Source organism: Spermophilus citellus (assembly GCF_964194105.1).
Source record: "Spermophilus citellus genome assembly, contig: SCAFFOLD_142, whole genome shotgun sequence".
Taxonomy (NCBI): domain Eukaryota; kingdom Metazoa; phylum Chordata; class Mammalia; order Rodentia; family Sciuridae; genus Spermophilus; species Spermophilus citellus.
This window is the reverse complement of record NW_027672820.1, coordinates 410,751-432,706: the sequence shown is the minus strand read 5'-3', so window position 1 is coordinate 432,706 and position 21,956 is coordinate 410,751. Positions and strand designations below refer to the sequence as shown.

General features: G+C 43.1%; 1 protein-coding gene across 1 annotated transcript in view; it reads right to left on the bottom strand.

The window, feature by feature from the left end:
* LOC308640546 (diacylglycerol kinase gamma-like) overlaps nt 1–21,956 on the bottom strand; it is a gene marked incomplete at its 3' end in the record, with an annotated part of 117,102 nt that overhangs the window by 45,300 nt on the left and 49,846 nt on the right. Inside the window, exons 14-18 of the mRNA XM_081312415.1 lie at nt 20,603–20,685; nt 20,442–20,516; nt 17,941–18,026; nt 13,895–14,133; nt 13,713–13,777 (exon numbers count right to left, since the gene is read on the bottom strand). Of these exons, the coding sequence (XP_081168541.1) occupies nt 13,713–13,777; nt 13,895–14,133; nt 17,941–18,026; nt 20,442–20,516; nt 20,603–20,685 (548 nt within the window). The remainder of the gene's footprint in view (nt 1–13,712; nt 13,778–13,894; nt 14,134–17,940; nt 18,027–20,441; nt 20,517–20,602; nt 20,686–21,956) is intronic.

Here is a 21,956-nt window from a genome sequence, read left to right as displayed (position 1 = left end):
TTCATTCTCCACCCCTCCCCTCCCAAACAGAGATTGGGCATTTGCTCTTTTTTTCCATGTTCTATCTATTTCTTAAATCAGACTCTGATTTATGTTCTCTCTGACCTTCTGAGTTCCTTTTCTTTTTGAATCATCTCTTTTATGACATCTAGGAACCCTTTACTGATGCAAATACACTGACCTCTTAAATTTTCCTAAAGCCCATTCATTTTCAATTTTTGGTAGAGGATTAGTTTATATCTACAACATCAATAATTTGTGACCAAAGTCAAGCAAGAAAAATAAATAATTGGTCCCGACTTCGTCCTTATGTTTTTTAATTCCTGGAATCAACATGGCAACTTGGAAGTCCAAGCACGTTATGGGCCCAGGGATGTGCTGATTTGGCTTACACAGTGATTTTTTTTTTTCAATTGGAATATTGTACATAAACATTTGGAGTCCAGATTCTCTTAGGAAATCAGTCCATTAATACTGGGTTCCTTTTCAACCTGACTACAGTTGATTGGAACTGGCTGATTCCTTTAAGCACTCTCTCATGTTCTCCAGTTTGCAGGATCCCCCACTGTACCCAAAGTCTCATATCCATCCACTCTCTCATTTACATTAACTTCCAGGCTTCTATTGGCATTTGGATTTATGACCCATATATATATATATATTTTTTTTTTCCTTTTCCTCCTGGAAATTTTCTTGGAAGCTGACTCAAAAATGTCTCCTCCCGGGCTGGGGATGTGGCATGTGTGGGTGTGCGGGGCGCTGGGCTCTCTATCCTTCCCAATTGGACCCTTCCTTCCTATCTGGCACTTGGGTCCTAATGTGTGTCTGATTTCAAGGGCTGACTGGCTGCAGATGGATGAGAGTTGAAGCTGCTGGTGTTTAAGCTCAAATGCACAGAAGCAAAATATCCACCTCTACCTCTTCTGGGAGAAAATATTTTCTGTTGATCTGTGTTTGTAAGTTAGGGCACAATCTGGTAAGTAACTGACTATTCCACAATCATGAAACACTTGAGTAATAAACTTGACTTTTAATTACTGGAAAAGCAGGTTCTCTAGTTCTTCAAATCTTTATTTTCTACCCCACTGGCCTATTGTTGACTATCTCATCCTCCACTCCTGCCTACCCATATTCTTATGATCAGTTAGGTGGAGGAAAAGGCAATATATAAAATCTGAACCAGGCCATCAGCTCAGTTTGGAGGGCGTCCTGTTACGTTATCTTCATCCCAACCCTGTGCATATCCGCAGAAACCCTGATTATGAGTAGCTTGTCCCTCTCCCCACCCCAGTTCAGGGAGAAAGTGATACAGAAGAGGAAAGAGAGAACCTGACTCATTGGAACGCTCTGTGTTGACAGCTCCAACAAAAGCCAAGATAAACGGGGTGAGATTTTAATTTATCCAGGATCTTCCCGCCACCTCTTACTCTATAAGTAACCCAAAGCTGGAGTTTACTGACACACTTTCAGCTCATTGAGTTCAAAGGCAAAGTAGAGTACTTGTCTTGATTGGCACTTTGGAATGCTCTCCAAAAGGGCCCACTTCCAAGATTAAAGGGACTCTCCATTCGATAGAAGAGAAGACGTCTTCTACTAGACAATGAGGAATTTCAATTTAAGTGTAGGTTCAAATAACACGAATATTCAGTGATTACAAAAGTCCCTGACACTTTAGTAATTTGAGGGCATAGAGTACATTCTTGGACTAAGGAGAGTCTTTCTTTCGTTGAAGAGCATTCAAAGATTGGGAAAATGCCTTCTTAGTAAAATATGAAGTGGTAAGACCCCCTTTCCTGCAACTCCAAAATTTAAACACTTCTACACTCTTCAAAGTAGAAATCTGATGACCCTCAACAGGGGTATCTATAGAGAGCAAACTTATGCCAATTGAAATCTCAAGTCCTGTCTAAAGCTAAGATTCTATAAGTTATTACAGATAAAAGCCACAACACCATGTATTTGGATTAGAGATTTTCAATGGATTCATATATACCTTGCTGCATGTCCTCCTTACAAATTCCTATGGCAATCAACAGCATTGTAACCAACCCCCTCAACATTTCCAATCCATGTATTTATCTACTCTAATCTAGTAAACATCATGTGAGATAGTTGTGATTTCCATTTTACACAGCAGAACATTAAGAATCAGAGAAATGAGTAACTTCCCAAAGGCACACAGTAAACAAGAAAAAGGGCTGAAACTCAGCTCTTCAGACACTGGATGCAATGAGCCTTGGGAATCATGTCTACATTTCACGGGGCCTGACATAACAGAGTTATGAAGTGATTTTTTCCTGGGTTTCTTATTTACTTATTTATTTATTTTTAATTTTGCTAAATAGAGTTACTGAGTTTCCTGGTAATTTTAGTGAAAGGCTGCTTTCAAAATGTCCTTTGGTCAAATAGTAAGTAAGTGCATTAAAAATTTCCGTAGGAAATGTTGATTTAAATGAAAAATTAAAATTAATCCCTTAACTCACTCTGGAGAACATCTACTATCTCTTCACCTTGTTTTTAATTTATTCTTAATAAAATGTGGACAATTATGAAAATTTTAAAGGAAACATGTCAGAATGAGATGTGATGCTAATCACATCAGCTCTAAATATAAAGATGGACTATGTTATATCATAAAATACTCATAAACAAAAGGGTAACAATTTTCCAAAGTTCTAATTAATAAAGTCCAATAGAAGGTTAATGAACTTTCACATTCTTTTTGTAACTAAAAACAAGCAAGTAAGCAAGAAACAAACAAAAAAGACATGTTAAACTAATTTTCACAGCCACCTGAATTGACTTCCGCATGAAGGAATCTGAATTGTGGTGGAAAGGAAGAGAGAAACTTTGGAATCCCCCCCCCCCCCAATATGAATTTCTACTTCCACAACCCGACAGTTTGCTTTAAAGCTCAGGGTTTGTAAGAAAGCTCTGTGGTTGGCTGCCATAGTTTACCCAGCTCCTGGAGGTCAGCAGAGCTGGCTTCTCCCAGCTCTCTCCTGACATGCTACCCCAGGAGTTACCTCTTCTTCTCTTTTTCTCTATTTCCTGGGTCTAGCTTAACGTCCTGCACTGTAGTAAGACTGCAGCAAGGCTCAGTATTTAAAGATGTTTCTAGGAGAAGCTCTGGAATATTTGCTCTGCCAATTTTGACAGGAAGTCATTTTTTCATTGATCCATTCAAAAGACACTGGATGACAGTGTGCCTGCACTGTTCACGTGCCTATGTTTAGGATAAAGTGGGAACTCCTCCAAAGACCACCACCATCTTGCCACAGGAGCTTCATCCCACCTTTCTCCCACCTGCCTTTCCTCCTCACTTGGAATCTCTTACCTTTCCTCTCCTGCCAGGGACCTTCCACACGTTATGTCCTTTGTCTAGGCTGCCTCCCTCCTCCTAGCTTGCCTCTGGTTCCTTCTACCCTCAGTGAAGTCCCATTTCTATCTCCCAAGCTCTCACTCAAAAGTTACCTTCTTTTTGAAGTCTAACCTCACTTTCACAGTTAGGTGCTTCAGCAACACAATACCCTCATTGTTCATGTCCCCCCTTTGAAACAAAGATCACCATATTATATTATATTCCTCCTCCCCCAGAGATTCGGGGAGGGCTGATGTTGTGAGTTGAATTGTATCCCTGTGAAAAAAAAGATATGCTGAAACCCTAACTCCCCATACCTGTGAATGAGACCTTACTTGGAAATAGAGAGACACATTGAGGGAACGTCCTGTGATGAAGGACACAGAGATGCAGTGATGCATCTATAAGCCAAGGAATGCCAAGGATTGTTAGCAGCTAGTAGAAGCAAGGGGATAGACATGGAATGCATTCTCTCTTGGATCCTAGGGAAGGAACAGACCTTGCTGACACCTTGCTCTCAGACTTACAACTTCCAGAACTGTGAGAGAATAAATTCCCTGTTATTAAGTGATCTATTTGTTACAGCAGTCCTCAGATACTGATACAGTTGTTATAGCTTCTGAACGTGTTCATCATCCCAGTAAGACCCATCCACTGCCGGAAAGAAGTGGTTATGGCAGTCCACCTTTCCTCTCAGCCCTAGCAGGAAGCTAAAACAAAATCATGCTCAATGCATTGTGGCTAAATGAAGAAAGATGCTCAGTCCCACCCTTATAGTTTTAGTTTAGTGGGTCCCAAACAGGGTCAGACTCTTTCTGAGTGAAAGCTTATGAACGTGCTGAAAAGCTAGCAGATTATAAACAGATTATAACAAACCAAGAAGAAAAATCAAAGTGGGGAAAAGTGTCAAAAACCTTGAAGATGAATTCTAAGAGAAAGTTGAATGCAAACATGAAGGCCAGGGCCAGGGTTGGTCAGTGAGGGAGGAATTTGGGGGCAGCGTCTTGAAACAAGTAATAGATAATGATTAAATCAAAATTGGGGCTGTCACACTAGATAGAAGAATTAAAAACACAAGGGCAGGTGTGAGGGAAGGTGAGAGAATCGATGCAAGTCAAGGAGAAGGTGGGATTGGCATCTGAGGAAGATTTTACACAAATACAAGGGAGCTTAAATTATATAAAATGGACACAGTTGCGATGGCAGATTATGTGTAGCAGCAACATGATATGAATCACATCTAAGGGTGACTACCAGGCAGCTCCACATGGGGTGGGCCTACCCAGGGAGGTGACATGATTGATTAGAAGTGACTAATCCCAAGGTTGGCATGTGGGCATGTGGTCTTGGGGACCACTGGGCAGCTGAGGAGCATAGGAGGAAAGAGGTCTCACAGGAGACCTGCTGAAGAATGGTGGGTGGAGAGCTCCGGCTGGGAGGGGGCCTAGTGGTGTAACAAGCACACCCCTGGGCTCAAAGAAGATAAAGTTTGTGACCCCAGAAGAATGAAATGTTCTGCTTTGGGAAACCCGTGAAAGGATTCTACAATTTCTCTCAGGAATTCATTTCAGCTTTTAATATGTCTCCAGGCTAGAAGATTCCTGTTCCCAACCCAAACAATACCTCACCTCTAAAGCACAAGCACATTCCCAACCCCTGCCCCTCCACATTGTTTCCTGAGCTGAGATGAAGAGTAAGGAAGTGAGTCTGCCATTTACTACCATGAATCCTCCGCTTGAGGTCTGCTCCCAATACATTCTCTATTTTTCCCCAGGAAAAGTGATTTGGGTTTATTTATGGTTTTTATGTAGGTCCTTTCATTGATTCAAATTATTCTCTAGTCTCTTTCTTGGGTGCTTCTTTGGTCATGAGGCATCAAACTGGGCCCAAAGAGAGGCAGGAAAATGTGATGGGATAAATGGAGGCTGTGGCGTCAGACAGACCTAGATTTGAACAGCAGCTCCTCTATTAACTCATGGGGTTTGGAACAACTTGCATAGTCTCTCTCTGAGTCTCAGTTTTCTCATCTGTAAAATGGATCCTTAATATTGACCTTTTACTTGGAAAGTTGTGCCAACTAAAAATAAGATACATGAGATTCTTGAAGGTTCTCAGCAAATGATAACTACTATTGTTAGTATGGGATGCAGTAGGACTGAATTCTAAATACTTTAATAAATACACTCTTATTCACTTGTGTTTAAATCTACACCACTGCAAAGTTCTGAAGGCAACTCTTGCTAAAGTAAAATAACATAGAAACTGGCCCTCCTGAGACACTGTAAAATTATGCACAGATCCTGAAACAGTGCAAAGAGAATAAGATCTTTTTTATTTAAGATCTTATTCTCTTTTTTATTTACCCTCCACAAAAGTAGAACTGCAGAACATATCAAATAGTTATTTCCCATGCAAAGGGAGTTGAATAATAGCTTTAAAACTCTCACATTGACTGAACAAGTGCGTTGGGAGTTTTTAATTGGAAAAGTCTAATAAAACTTCTGCTGCAGATAAATTCACTCCAATCAGCTGCTTTCTATCACTTCCTTTCAAAACTTATAAGCAATGCTGTGTTAATCGTGTTTTGAACCCATGTATACAGTGTGAGCTCAAGTAAATGAAACAGTGCAATGAAAGTGCTGTAAGAAAATATTTTTTTAATGTGGACAGGGTTTATTTCGGGGGGTGGGGGGGTTTGGCCCAGTTGAGACTTCTGACCCCCAGAACGGTCATATGATAAAGTAGTATTGTTTTAAGCTACAAAGTTAGTGGTAATTGGAGATAGCAACCACACAAAACACATATGGAGACATAGTCCAATTCTCAAGGTCAGAAGATTGAAGTTTAGGAAGAGCAATTTGGTCAAGGTCACACAAAAGTGGTGACAACTGTAGGACTTGAATCCAGGTTGTCTGATAACAGAAACTATTCTCTTGGGCCTTTAGCTCCATTGGAGTCCAAAACATTTATCTAGCACCTTGCTTGCACAGAAAATGTGAAAACCCACTGTTGTACCTAATGACCCACTATACTTTAGGATGGCTCTAACTGGTAGAAGTGATGTCCTAGTTTGGGGCTCAGATTGGTCTTTCCAGTCACTTTCCTTATGATTTATCATGCCAAATAACCCAATTCCTCCCTTATGAGAAAACCCTCTTAAATATTTGAGGCCAATAATCACTTTTCCCTAAACCTCTTTTTTGGGTGAAACAACCTCAGAGTCAGTCTTTCCTATAAATCATGGTTTAAACTTCCCGTACCTTCTTGACCTCTCCCTTCTGGAAAGCATCCAGACCATCAACACCTCTAAGGACCCCGGCAGTTCCCACCTTGCTTCTACTTTGTGTACTCTGACTTTCTTTCATGAGGTTATCATGCTAACCCTCACCTTCTGAACTTGATTACATGCTATACCTTGAGCTCTTTGATGAAAATGCTTCTAAAAACCAATCAATCGAGAAATACTGATAACTTTTGGATTACTTGGCCAAAAGTCTTGAAAAACAGCTTGCTTTCAAGTTCCTTCTGACATTATCACCGACTGATTTTGCTCTTTGTTGACATGAATAATACCTTTCTTATTCTAGCCTGGCAGGGACTAGGAGAAAAGGCCTGTCAAGCTGCCATAAGGAATTGATTTGTTCAAATGGCAACTTTGGAGAGAGCCCCAAGGTCCCATAGGCTTCCCCTGTGCATGTTCTGAGAGGTTTTCTTGCCTGTTCCATGCTGACTGGGAAGCCAGGCAGGAAAAGGAAGGCAATAGAGTTAATATTTATTTCATCATATTATTTAAAATACTGTGAATGTCAGGATGGAGAGAACTGCACAAATATTAATAGCAGCCTCCTAAAATCTTTGATCATCCACAGCTTTAGACGATCCAACGTGACTGCTCCTGCATTTCTGCAAATCATTGAGGGCTGATTGTAAACAAATAATCCAGCCAAAAAAGCATGGGCTTCTGCAGTTGCGTAATGATGAGAGCCTGGAGAAAAAACATGAACCCATATTTCATTCATTTTAGTTTCCGTGCCTCTTCCAAGTAGAGGTGGGGTTGGGAGGGAGCTAAAGCATTTTTGTAGGTTAGCATCTGAATGGTCAAATAATGAAGTAAGTTGCTCTGTCAGGACTGATGTCAAGAGCCAAAGATACTTGAGCACACAGCACCAAACATTTCCTTGATGAATGAATGCCTACAGGGGAAGGAAACAGAAAACGCCACAATCATTTATGTTGGGGGCTTTTCAGAATCCTGACTATTAAAAAAAAAGAATTTGACCTATTAGGGGAAATAGATGCAGAGAGTTTGGAGTACTGGGTACCTAGGGTAAGCCTATTTTGGGGTGCTGAGCGCTGCTGGATGAGAAAGGCTAAAGCCCAAGTTAGGGCACAGAATGCAGACTCCAGTAGTGACGATTTTTAATCCTTTGCTTTGGGAAAACCAAACATCTGGGCTGTGATATTGGGCTATTTCATAGTGCTTCTGGAAAAAAAAAACTTAAGATGGTTTTATTTTTAGATAAAAGAAGACTACCTTACGAATATGGGGATACACTGCATGCTGGGACTGCAGAGCATACCATGGTATTCAAGAGAGGAGATACTTTTATTTTTAGAACTATGTGCCTAGAGCTTTGCTAGCTTCTGTTGCTCCTCTCACTGAACATCTCTGAGTTCAGCTAAGGTTGGGGGTTGGTGAGAGGGGTGAGCATCAGTGATGGGGAGAATAGTCACATCTTCCAGCACCTGACTTCTCCAGGCCACCTGCCTAGCCACCAGCTGGGCATTCCATGGACCCAGCTGGTAAACCACATGGCATCTGCCCTGCAACTCTCCCTCTCTCATCCCTACTCTGCTTCTTCTGGTACCATTTCAGCTGGGGTCTTGGACTCCCCACTTTGATTCTGTCTTTAGATTCTGGACTTAGAATCTATGATGTTCCGACCCCAAACCTCTGCTTCTTGAACCCACATGGAGCCAGGAGGAGGAATTTTCTCCACAGCACCCATCCTGGAAAACCTAAGTCAACACTGGATAGATAATTGGTCCCATTTTCCCATCCTCTAAGAGAGGGATTAAGTCAGATTCAATGCATCCTTGCTGGGGTGTCCTCCAACTTTTAGTTGTTCTCAAACTTTTCTTTTAAAGGACTCTGCCTATAGACCAAAGATCCTATGAGAATGAGAACTGAATTCCACCTGCCACTCCATCAAAAGAGTATCTGATTGTTAATGCTTTATGGCAATTTCAGCAATGCTTTCCTCTGTTTGCCAGTCAATGATATTCAACAAGAAATATTGAGAACCTATTGTGTGCCATGAACTTCCTACATCTTACAACAACCTTGCAAGATTTTCAAGGGAGGAAGCAAAGGATTAAAAGGATTAACTTGCCCAAGGTCACACAGCTAGCAAGTTGCAGAGCCAGGTTTGGATGCCAGCTTCGGCTATACCCTGCTGCCTCCTTCTATAAATATCTACGAAGTGCTTAGTTCTTTGCAAGTTGTATTTGCAACCTATTAAGGACTCAAGCTACATTAGGGCTTCTGGGGAACCCCTCGTCAGCTACTCCATGGGCCTGGCTCCAAGAAAGCCAACACTCCAGAGCCTGTTAATTACTCGAGGGCTTTTGGGAAAGGTGGTCAGCCTTGGGTAAGGAATGAAGCACGGCTGCGGTCCCTTTGAAAGGCCCGACAGGAAATATCTTGCTTCAGTCTCAACTGCTGAAGGACATATTCAAGTGGATGACACTCAGCAGGTTTGAATAACACACTCCTCAAGTGCTCTGAGTTTCTCACCAACAATAAAAAACCTCCCTAGTTAGACTTCTCTTTCTGGATTCTCACTGCCAGGGACACTGGAGTTAGATAGTTTTTAGGTGTAGATTTCATATGTACAAAACCCTTCACAGAGACTTAATCTGGAAACTTCATAAAGGACTGGATAGCATTCTTCATGGAAATCCTGCTAGTACTGACTGCTGTCCCTTTGAAGGATGGATAATCCCTCTCCTTATCCTCTAGTTAAAATACTCTCTTTCCTCCATTATTTTGCCTCTATTGTAAACTCTCCCCTCGTCAAGACCTGGAAAATGTGCCTTCTTTCTCTTATTTCCTTTCCCTCATCTCACTCATCAGTGTGAGATCTATGCCTCACACTTTGGAAGGCTCACCAACTTTAAATTCTTAATAGAACAAGGGAAGGCACATTTCAATTTTGTTCTGGGTCACACAAAATCATGTAGCCATGCCTGCTCCCTACTGTGCACATTGAGATAGGGAGAAGACTCATTACACACAAGATATGATGGTCTCCTCCTTCTGCACTCAGCAAGCATTTTCTCATTGAGGCGATTCATATAGTTGGATGAGCCCATGAGAAATCCACCCTCTTTAGCCTCAGTTTCTTCCTCTCTAAAAAAGGGACAATAACACTTACCTGCAAGTTATGAGCACTGAGTGGGATTGTGTATAAAGTACCTACTAGAGCTGGGTGTGGTGGTTCACACCTGTAATCCCGGTAATTCAGGAGTGCAAAGCTGGCCTTAGCAATTTAGTGAGCCCCTAAGCAACTTAGGGAGACCCTGTTTCAAAATAAAAAATAAAAAGTGTTGGAGATTTAGCTCTGTAGTTAAGTATTCTTGAATTGGAACTCAAGTTCCCCCAAAAAAAGTACCTATCAGAGCACCTGGTACATAGTAGGTATTTGCTAAAGGAAATCTGGGGGTCACAGAAGGTGCAGCAAAAGGTCTTCAACTAAGATAAGTCAGAAATCAAATTAATCTCACTGCTTAAAAAAAAAAACCTGTGATCTCAGGTAGGTAACTTAGTTTTTCCCAGCCTCAATTTCTGTATCTGTAACATGAAAATGATAATATCTACCTTATATAATTGTTTTGAGATTTAAATAGTTTAATATATTTAAAAAAACCCTGGCATCTTGTAGGAGTTCAAAAGTGGACAATAATTCTTTGGGTCCCTTGTAACACTGTTTCTACACTCAAAAATGATCCACTTGTGAATGATGCTTGGGATATAACTGTTAAAATGTGCTATATACTCTATGATTTCCTGTAACATTTTTGTATGTTAAAATAGTTTTATAAAAATATTTGAGGAATGTTTTTTCTTCTTTGCTAGACTATGAACCTAGCAATTCAAAGACTAGGTAGTAGAAGGGATCAAAAATAGCACCATCACACATGGCCCGTATTGCTACCTCCTTGGGTCTGGTTCTTGCTCCATTAACAAAGCTATTTCATTAGGGAAACAATTTCATGCAACCCACCACCTTTCTTGACAGCAACCTATACAAAGAGACCACTGGGGGAAAAATTTCCTGAAATCCTAACAGCTGAGTCATATTTGACGCCCCTTAAGAATCAAAGAAGTCTTAGAACTGTGATTTTTCACCATTTGGAGGTTTTAGGTCCTTCTAAGAAATTCTGTTATGGAGATTCTCTCCAGAAAAATATATCTAAGATCTTAGGTTCAATTTCAAGGTGTTCTGAGAATCCCCAAAGCCCTTGAACCCTGGGTTAAGAATTCTTATTAGAATACCTCAGGAATATGAACTAGAGATGGGAAAGAGTCAACTTTCCTGGTGAGTTCCAGCCCTGACTAGTCACACTCCCTTGCTGAAAACAAAACCAAACAAAATGAAACAAAACAATCATAACTCCCTGTATTTAACCTCAAGGGTATCTCTGAGGGCCCAGTTCCAGGCAGTAATGGTAAAGATTTCTAGCCAAGCTGTGGCTGCTCTTTGGAGAACCCAAGTTCAGCTCAGTAAAATGAAGCCTATTTGATAATATCGTTTACATTTCCAAATCCTGGGTATCAAGCTTTCTTCCTATCCCTTGTGGCCCTTCCTAAGTTTAGCTGCTGGTGTAATGGGGTAACCATGGCAACAACCACCTGCCTATTTAAAACCATCTCCAATGCTAAATAAGGAAGCCTAGAGAAAATGGCTGCTTGCCTGCCTCTCAGTGGACAAACTGAGCACTCCTGGGTATTTTGGACATGGGCAAGCAGGCAGAAAAGAAGCAGTATGGACCCAAAGCTCTTAACAGGAAGAGTTTGGTGACCTTGTGAAATAGAGGCAACATCCTATGTCAGCATTTCTTTAAATGCAAATATAGGTGTCTGTCACCCATGGTGACTGTACCACAACACCTTGAACTCAACCAGGTAAAGAGTGAGGCATGAACCTAACCTCTGAGAGTAGTAGTCTTATTAAGGAAGTCTGCAAAGTGGGAAAGAAAATGGTTTATACAGATCACAGTAGCTTTGTTCATACTGTGTTTTGCACAGTACATTTTTTTTTTCCTGACAGATGTATCTTTCTAATTGTATTTAATCATGTGGATGGCTGATGATTGCTCTGTTCATGTCATATTTTGACCTACTGATTTTTTGGAATATGGAGAAATTTCTGTCCCCCTCTTTCCTCGTTCTCTACAAATTACAGAGATTTTGCTTGTTTCCCATGCCAAGACACCATACAACCAGCTGCAGTGAACGACTTCCTTTCACCCAAGCATGCTGCACCCTCACTCCTTTGTATTTTTTCCTACATTTGGTTCCTTCTCTCAGAGTTACCCTTCTCCTTTTGCCATTCTGGAAAACACTGTTTTCTGTGTCTTGGATGGGGCATTTCTCTCATTAGAAAACCCTCCATGCCAAGTTCCATACTCTTGCTTTGTATTGCCATCAGTCGCATCTATCCACATCACTTAACAGACCATGATGCACATCTGCTTTCCATTCTGTTTCCCCAAAGGGCTGGGAGTGCCCTGCACCAGTCCATCAAAAACACCTCTAGAATAGTGTCTGGTAGATCGAATGTTTTCAAAAAATACTGTTGGATAAATGAATGAATGAACAGAACGTACAGATTTCACAAGCAGATGGAATGTTCAGACATGAGTGTGAGCATGTGTCAGGGTACTTGTGCGAATCCTGTGGAATGGGTGGAAGAAGAGTATTTAAAAAAAACTGTGTAGATATTCGGGCGTGAAGAAGATTGAGAGAAGAATCAACAGAATTGCAAGTTTGAGACTACAGTGGTAGGGGCTGGAAGTATGGACGTTTAGCAGTGTGGAGTGAGTGTGTAGGATCTGTGAGTGTTAGGAGTGAGAAGGAATAGGCTGTGACAGAATACACATCCTAATAAAGTTACTTCAGCTGTGATTAGATCCCACAGATCGCTCTTCCAGAGGAGGAAGTAGCTTCATTATGTTTAGTTTCTGATCCTTAAAAAGGCTTGCTTTTTCTTAGTTAGCCCCCCCCCCCCAGGCTGTGGGGTCAGGGCAAAGAGCAATAATAATAATGTCCGGCTCTTTTGGGGTGCTGGGCTTTAAATGAATGTCTTCAGACCCTTTAACCTCTGCTTTGAAGAGAATTCTGTGGGGTAAATAAATGTCAATTCCCTCATGTTCAAAGATCAAGTCCAAAGTATTATACACCCTACTCCCTACCTGCCTGAGGTTGGGGTGAGATCCTGTGGTCATCTTGAAATAGTACAATAAAATGGAAAGAGAAAGAATAGAAGTCAGCTAATGAGAAGAAGAAGAGAAAGAAGTAAGAAGGGAGAAAGGCAATTTTGACAATCCCAGGGGTAGCTATGTGCCCAGTTAGAACTCAGTTCTGGTAAATTCCCTCTGGCATTCAAGAAGGGTTTGGTTTCCTTTGCAAAAGACGTGGTTTTCTCTTCCCTTTCAATTTTTAATCTAACATCTAGACAGCACACAGGGCGCCCAGGCTCAGGTGGGGCCTGGTGGGCTCCAGGTCTATTGCCTTTGCACGTGCCACTCTGCTGCTGCCCTCTGCTGTCGGGGAAGGAAGAGGCGACGCCCTCCTGGCACTCTAGGTCCAAACCCCAGGGCTGCCACCACCTCCCATGTAGGACCTAGAGAAGCTGAGTCCCTTCCACCCTTTCCAGAAAAAATTGCGGGGCCGGGGCAGGGTTTGGGGTGGGGGTGCTGCACCTTTTGAGGAAGCAGCCAAGCCCCCGCAGGGGCTTCAGTTAGCCAAGGACAGACTCCCCCCACTACCCACAAAGGCGGGCACCCCACGCCCCTTCCACCCCTACATCCCTCCCTCTGCACAGATCCTCCGGGAGGGACTGAGGGACAGGCTGCCAGACTGCGGCAGGTTTCTGACATTTTTTTTTTCTTTCTTTTTCTTGGAAATGGAAACCCTCCTTCCGGCAACGTGGCAGGGAAGCGAAGTCCCGGGGCGGCCAGGCCAAGAACATTTACGTAGGAGCAGGTGGGAGGCCCGGGTCTGGCTGGCTGCACTGGGCAGTGCGGCTGGGCGGGGCAGCGGAGCAGCCGGCTTGCAGCCTCTTACCTGCTGTTGAATTTTTCAGGGTGTTTCTCTCTCATCATGTGGAATCTGTGTGCAATGGAAGCATCCTGAAAGCGAAAGAGAAGAAGGCAGAATCCTGGTTAGTGCTTCTAATGGTGCTGTGTGGCGGAAGGGATTGCACCCATACCTTCACCGGATTCCACAACCCTAAGATTCCATCTCACAGGGGAGGCTCCAGATCCCAGAGGCCCAACACCAAATCCAAGGGTACAGTTAGTGCCGTCAATACTCTTAGAGGTGCCCTGGTGCACTCCAGGGCCCTTGCAGTGAGCACTGCATCCCAGGCCCAGTGAGAAGCAGAGAGTTAAGGGATGAGTGAAGGGGAAAGCCCAATTCTTTGAGGAGAATGAGGGTCTGTGAGCACATAGACAGAAGTAGCCCATGTGGGAGGCTGGGAGTGATTCTTTGGGTATGCCTTGCCATATTAAATGGCTTTGTAAAATTCTTTTTATTTTGGAATATTTTGACTCACAAGAAGTTGCAAAAATAGTTCAGAGTTCCTATGTCCCTTTCACCCAGCATTCCCCAAGGAAAACATCTTACATAACTATAGTACATTGCGAAAACCAGAAAGCTCATGTTGGTTGGTATTAACTCTTCTTCTTCTTTTTTTTTTTTTTCCTGTACTGGGGATTGAACTCGGGGGCACTTGACCACTAAGCCACATCCCCAGCCCTATTTTGTATTTTATTTAGAGGGTCTCACTGAGTCTCAGGGTCTCACTGAGTTCCTTAGCGTCTTTTTTGCTAAAGCTGGCTTTGAACTCACAATTCTCCTGCCTCAGCTTCCTGAGCTGCTGGGATTACAGGCATGTGTCACTGAATGGTTTATATATTAATTCTTAATCATTCATGTTAGTAGAAATAACAAATGACAATGGATAATATATCTGGTAGATAATTAGAAAACATACTGGCTTTTGCTTCTTGATGATTCCATCTAAAGGACTGCTTCCAAGGTCAAGGAGAATGTTAAAACACATCCTACTGACATTTTCTTATACTCCCTATTGGCATATCCTTTGGTGCACTCTTGGCCACTGGCACCTCAGAACTCCCCACAAGGATGGCTGTCATGGCCCCATGCTTCCAGGCTCTCTAACCTCTGATCCAAACTTCTTAGCCCTGAATTTTATGTGCAGCCCATACTCCCATTGTGGGTAGTCCCATGAGTTGTTTCTCATGGTTGTTTCTAGTATCTAGATACTGGCAGCTCCACAATGTATAGCTCTAGAACCAACCCTGAGCTTCAACCCTAAAAATGGACTCAACTTTCCTCTTCAAACCTGTTCTTCCACCCTCATTAATTGTCTTGTTTTCTAGCAAAAGAATGTGTACCGCCCCACCCCCTCCAACCACCACCACCAAGGCCCCATGCCAGCACACTGGGTGCAGGTGCTGGGCTTCAGAAACAAGCAGACTAATTGGGCTGGAGATGGGGTGACCCAGAAACAAGGGAGCTGATTCAGATTTGTTCAGGAACAACAACAACAAAAACTTCAGAAACCGATTTGCTGGAATATGTGGCTAAAAAATGCCTGAAATTCCATCCAGCAGATTTTTAGCTAATGCATATTCCATTTCTCTATAAGAAAACTCTACAAAAGATCATTTGTGAATGCTGATTAAAAAAAAAAACACACAAAAAACGCCAGGAGGTATAGTTCAGTGAAGAAGCATTTTTGAGCATGTAGTGTGTGTAGTGAGTTGCACTTGGAATCAGAGTGACCCCAGCCAGCAGCCACTATCTGATAAATGGAGAGAGCAAGCACATCAAGAAGATGAGTTTGCTGGGCAGCAGCACATGCCTATAATTCCATCGGCGCTGGAGGCTGAGACAGGAGGGTTGCAAGTTTAAAGCTAGCCTCAGCAACTTAGCGAGGTCAAAAAACAACTCAGTTGAGACCCTGCCTCTAGATAAAAAATATTTTTTTCAGGAAAAAAAAATAGGGAATGAGGCTCACTGGTTAAACACCACCAGTACAAAGAAAAAAAAAAGGAGCTAATTTTATGTGTGGCAAACATTCCTTGCTGAAATAATGTCTTGGGAGTTTAACAATTAAACTTTACATACTGATTTTATTTTTAACTTAAGACACATCAAGAGTTAAAGTCTGGGTGAAGTCCCTCTGTGAAAGTGGTGGGAAGTGTGCAAACCCCAAGGAGGCCTCCTTCCCACCCCCTGGACCCACACAGCTTGGCCCTAGTGGCTTCTTTGGGCAACAGCATTTCATGTTACCAGGCTCCCATCACCTCCCTAGCTCGGAGCAAGTTTCAGTGAACATGCTCAATAAGATTCATGTGACATTGTCAAGTGCTTCTCTAGATTTCAAGAAAACATTCCATCTACTTGTGTTCCTTTGAAGCACTAATTTTCCTCTGTCAGAAAAATTAAAAAGAAAAGAAAAGAAGGAAAAAAGCAATCGTATATTGCTTGGCACAGTTTGTACTTCCCTATCCCTCCCTCCAGTACAGCTGGGACTGGCTCCTGGTTCATACTTCTCTGGGATATTTGCACAGGCCCCTCCCTTTGTATAGTTCTCATCGTCCTTTGTTTTTCCATAACAAGAATTTCCAAAGACTAGCCTTTAAAATATTATTAGTTTAGCATGTGGTTCCTAATTTGCCAGTGTCATTCCTTGACAAATAAAGTAACCAGGGAGAGCTAAGTGGCTCCTTTGCTCTCAAGTCCTGAAAAGGTGATGGATCATCAGGATCCTGACCATGTTTCTCTATCTGGAGATGAAAAAGAAGAGTCAAGATTCCCTTTGCTCTCTTGAGCATCTCTGAGTCAAGGGCTGATCTTGGCATATTGACAATCAATAATGATTTCATTTGGATTTTGGAAATCAAGGATACACAAAATCTTTTCTTGGTGATGATTACAGTAAAATGACACTTCCGTGATGACGCCAAGTACTGGGAATTGCAAACTCATGGGAGCCATGATGCAGTTCTGATGGCCTCACTATCCGGAGTCTTTTTGGATGCAGCATGGGGTGAAGAGGAGACCAAGAAAGGTGTGGACACGGGGCTGTTTTTCCTCAAGTAAAACTCTTAAGCACACAGTTGGACCAATAATTTTGGGCCCCTTTCAGTGTAAGCAGCTGTTATTTGGACTTTGAGATATTGGAACATCTAGGCCAGTGCTGTCTAGTAGATATTTAGTGTATGCCTGGCACATAGAGGCATGCAGGAGGCATTTGTGGAAGGACTGATGGGAAACCTGAAGCAGGCCGGGGTTCCTGGCTCTGGGCCTCCCTGACTCTGACGACTGCGCTCCCCAGCACTTCCTCTGGTGGCTTTCCTGTCCTTATGTTCCACATTGCAGTGTTTCTCTGGGTCCTTTGGGGTCAGATCTTGGCTATGCACCATTGCAGAATTTCACAGCCAGTTTTTAATCACTTCTTGTGGGTGCTGTCTCCACTGATCCAGGCGTGGCTCAGCCACAACCCTGGCCTCCAGATTCTCAGCCTGGGCCTCTCCAATGCCCTGTTGGTCTAGGCATACAGGACACAGCCCAGCGTGACCTTTCTTTGCTTGCATGGAGCCACATCTGGGTCCAGATGTGCTTTCTGGACTCAGGCTCCAGATGTTCATCTCCTGATGGTTTCCCCTGGGTATGCAGCTATGCTTAGTGCTCTGGTTTCTACTGTCCACCAGGCATCTGCCTTGAGTCCCAATCCCCCTCTTCCTTCCCCTCAAAATCTGGCCTGTGATACTCCTCAACCCTGGCCATGACATGTTTTTGAGGAAAGGCCTGAAACTGAACTGTTATCTTCATGTCTTTGGGAGTACTCTCATTATTTTAATTTCTTTTTTTAATCCAAAGTAGATATTTAGTTAAGCATCAGTTCAAGGGTAAATATAAGGATGAACAAAGTATGGCTACATTTCTGTCTTCTTGTTATTGCCTTCTGCTAACTTTATATATTTACTTATTTTGGGTACCTGGGATTGAACTCCAGGGCACTCAACCACTGAGCCACATCCTCAGCCCTATTTTGTATTTTATTTAGAGATAGGATCTCACTGAGTTGCCTAGGGCCTCACTGTTGCTGAGATTGGCCTTGAACTCGGGATCCTCCTGCCTCAGTCTCCCCAGCCACTGGGATTACAGGCGTGTGCTACCACGCCCAGCTACCTTCAGCTAACTTTAAATATACTCACTATAAATAACCAGCAAAGGCCCTCCTCCAACCCATTCTTACCAATGCAATCCAAGATCCAGCCAACTGTCCCATCTCCTCCACAGGCCAGAACACGGAAGTCTGGAGTATCACGGAAGAAGTTCAAGCTGGGAAATAGAAGAAAGTCCATGTTAGTCTTGTCACTAAGCTTGACTTTTTGAGTTAGAGTCTCTCTGTTCCCCGGGAGTATGTTAAGATCTCGATTCTTTTTTGGAGTTGAAAGGGTCACTCAATGTTCTGAAACTAGAAATTATTATGCATTGCCACTGAGTATGTACAAAAATCCCAGAGAGCTATCCTTGTATAAGGAGAATCTGACTCAACATTCAACATAAATAGAAAGCAGTTTTCTAGAAATTCTCTGTGATTTGGGCAGAGAAACCTACAGTTTGCACAATACAAATAACCCCCGATATTTTGACTCCTTTTGAATTCTCCTGCTTGTTATGTCCTTGCAACCTCCCCTTTAAGGGAGATGCCCTGAATTGGCTGAATTCATTTTGCAGTTTTATGGGTCCAGAGCTAATTGGAGAAATCACCCCATTTTCCCCAGAAGTTTTAACTCTAATTTAGAGCAGGCTTCTCAACCAGGGGTCCATCACTCTCCAAGGGGTCTATGGATAGAATTCAGAAGGTCATGAACTTGAAGAAGAATATCTTACATTCATGTCTTCCCTAACCTCTCATTGAAATTTAGTATTTCCTTAAATTATGACTGTAGGCAACAATACCTGTGACTTTGGCAGCAATCAAAATCACAGCTATTTTTACAGTGTGGCACATATCTCAACCTATCATGTATGTTCATTGCTGCTTTGAATTTGCAATAGTTATTTGACCTGGCTATGGATACTCTGTTTAATGTGTTGATAAAGCATATTAGACCCATATCACTAATTTATTTTTTAAAGTGTATCGATACATATTTTTCAACATGATTATCTTCTCCAGTAATCTTGTATTATTTCATTTTGTGTATTAGGAAATAATATTCCAAGGAGGGATCCATAGTCTTTACTAGACTGGCAAAGGGGTGATGGCATAACATGGTTAAGAAATCCTGTTTTAGAACAGAAGTGACCTGTGAACACCTTGGGTGAGACTCAGAATCTAAGGTTATACTTCTTCTCTGCCAATCCTGGTGGTCTGAGAAGACCCCTGGGGCTCTCTGAGTCATGGATGCCTGTGTAGGTAAATTAACATTTCTTCTTTTCCATCTCTCTTGAAGAACTCTGCTTTCTTACAAGAAGTGAATTCTGAATGGAGGCTCCCTTCAGCTAGATGGCCTGTCTGATTACAGATGGATACACACATCAGAGACACTAGGGACCCACCAGCACTGGGAGTAGGCCCCTGACCTGTTACCCATGGTAAAACAGTTGAATATCAAAAAGGTTAAGCCAGAGAACTGCATTCCAGTCTTGAAATACCCAAGAGGAGGGTGGGCTGGTGAAGGCACTTGTGGGCTGAAGCTATCCAACAAAAATGGGCAATTATGGCAACCAAGGCAGAAACCTCAGCAGTCTAGATGGATTCTGCTTTCAAATTAGTTTTATAGTTAAATTGTGGTAGGAGTACTGAATCTGCTTGCACATTTCTAATTTTAACCTGATTTTGTCCTGCCAGCGCTATAAATAACAGCTTTGTGTCAGACAATCAAAGACAGGGACGGATTCTATTTTTTGGTCTTTTCTCCAGCCAGCCCCTTTGAGGGGTCTCCTGGAATTCAGAGTTAGAACTACAGGTCAAGATGTGGGAAAACCCAGCTAGTTGTGCACAGCTCGAGGCCGAGACTGGCCAGCAGGTGGCGCTAGAGCATCGATTCTGACTGGGAAGAGCCCAGTCTTTCCGTGCCTTCCATGGGGCCCTCCAATTACAGGGTTTGGAAATTCCTCATGGTAGCTGCTGCAGTGGGCCCAGCTCCTCCTATCAGAACTTCAGTCAAAATATAAAGCACTTCCTTTTCTCCAACCTTCTGCTAGAGAGCAAGGAAACAGCAAGAGGAGTAGCAGGAGAAGGGCCACAGGGAGTGTAACCACCTAAAAAATGGATCATCCAGAAAAACAATGATTTCATCGTATAACCAAGTGTCTTGATCCTCAAATGCCCCCATAGTGGAACAGAGGGTGGACCTCTGAGTAGCCATATAGATTTACAAAATGCTAGTGATAAGAACACTTTCTCCTACCTGGGGTTGACTAGGAAGATGCCAGCTAGCACTCCTTTACTATCAAGTTAAAATATTTCCCCAGTCGCCTTCCTAGCAAACAAAGGAATGGTATATGCAATTTCCCCATCTTATAGACCAACTCCTTTCTTTTGAGGACAAGGTAGGAAGCCACTTCTCAGAGTTAGCCATAAGGGGTGATTCTGAGCACATCCAGAAGAGTGTGATGTGAGAAAGATAAAAGGTATCCAATGGTCTTTTCAGGAATGAAACACATTAAAAAGGTGACAAAAGAAGGTATCTTCTGCAGAGGTTAGAAGAGAGGGATGAGAAATAAAGATTATTGTCTCCATACCCTGGAGTAGGTCCCCCATTGTCCAGGTTGAAAACTTGTTTGGGGTTGAGCAGGTAGTGGAATTTCCGAAGAATTCTATGGGGGAGAAAAAGAGAGAGAGGAAAAAAAATTTAGAGGGTAGGGGAAGAAAATTTCATTGCAAAAAGTCACATTAGGTTAACCCCCTTTCTCCTTGTCTCCCTCCACTCTTGGGATTCACCAAGACCAGCAGTGGGTGGGTGCCTGGGGTGGGGATGATCTTATACTTAAAAGGCAAAAGAAAAAGAAATCAGTAGTCAGATTGAGCATCCTTTTAAATGTGAGATGGGAGAAGAGTGCCTGCAGACCTGGTATATCCCAGGTCTATCTGGCATCACCACATCCTCACCCCCTGGTCTAAGGCTGCCCCTACATCTAAGATTCCAACTCCCACCCCAGGAGCCTCACCCCTTCTTTGCAGAGAATAGGACAGAGAAACCCAGAATTTCTTCCCCAAGGAGACTTTCTCCCAAATGTTCTGTGTGGCTCGGGCAGTGTGATGTCTGGAGGTATCAAAGGACCCCCCTAGGGAAAGGCCCCTACAGCCCCCAATCAGGAGCAAATGCAGGAGGAGCTGGGCTTGGACACCTGAAGGGCAGCGACCACATCTGGGCCTGATCTCAGGGCTCTAGTTGGAGACTAATCAGGTCCCCTGGACCAGAACAGGGGTCCTCGTAGTTCTTGTTTAGCTCTACTTATTCTTATTTCATAACATGGATTCCACATCACTGTCATCTACTCATCACCCTGGAACTGAACAGCCTCCAAGGCAGAAGTGGCTCTCTCTTCCCACTCTGCTTAGCAATCCCCAGTTTCCAGAAAAGGGGGCATTTTCTTCACTCATGAAGTGGGTGCTCTGCATTCTCAGGGATGAGAACAGGTCAGGTGAGTCCTGCTGTCTCTTTAACCAAGAAAAGACATGTGAGACTTGGAAGGAAGAGGCTTCTCAGGATTCAGTCTGAACTCTGCAGTGGCTCATGAGAGAGACCCTGCGTTAAGCACTGGGCTATCCTAATTCTTAAAATAACCTAGGAGAGGAGATATTGTTATCTTCCTAAGGCCCGGGGGCCAGGAGATGAAGGCCTAGTGGTGGTGCTGGGATTTGAGCCTGGGTCTCCATTCTGCTGTGTTCAAGGGGAGGAAGGGGCTTGTCTTAGCCATTCTACTTTGAAAGAGAAGAGAACATACCTTTCTCCTTGTCTCCCTCCACTCTTGGGATTCACCAAGACCAGCAGTGGGTGGGTGCCCGGGGTGGGGATGATCTTATACTTAAAAGGCAAAAGAAAAAGAAATTAGGTCTGCTTTTCCAGTGATCGGGGGAGACAAGAGCTTGACGCTTAGACAGCTTCGGAAAGGTAGATAGGAAGCAGGCCCAGGCATGGAGGAGAGGTGATCGGGGAGGCAGGTCTTTGTCCACTGGCTGAGTTTTCTGAGGGGCCAAGCGGCTACGTGTTTCCAGCTCAAGTGGCCTTTCAGGGGTGCTAATGGCAATGAGGG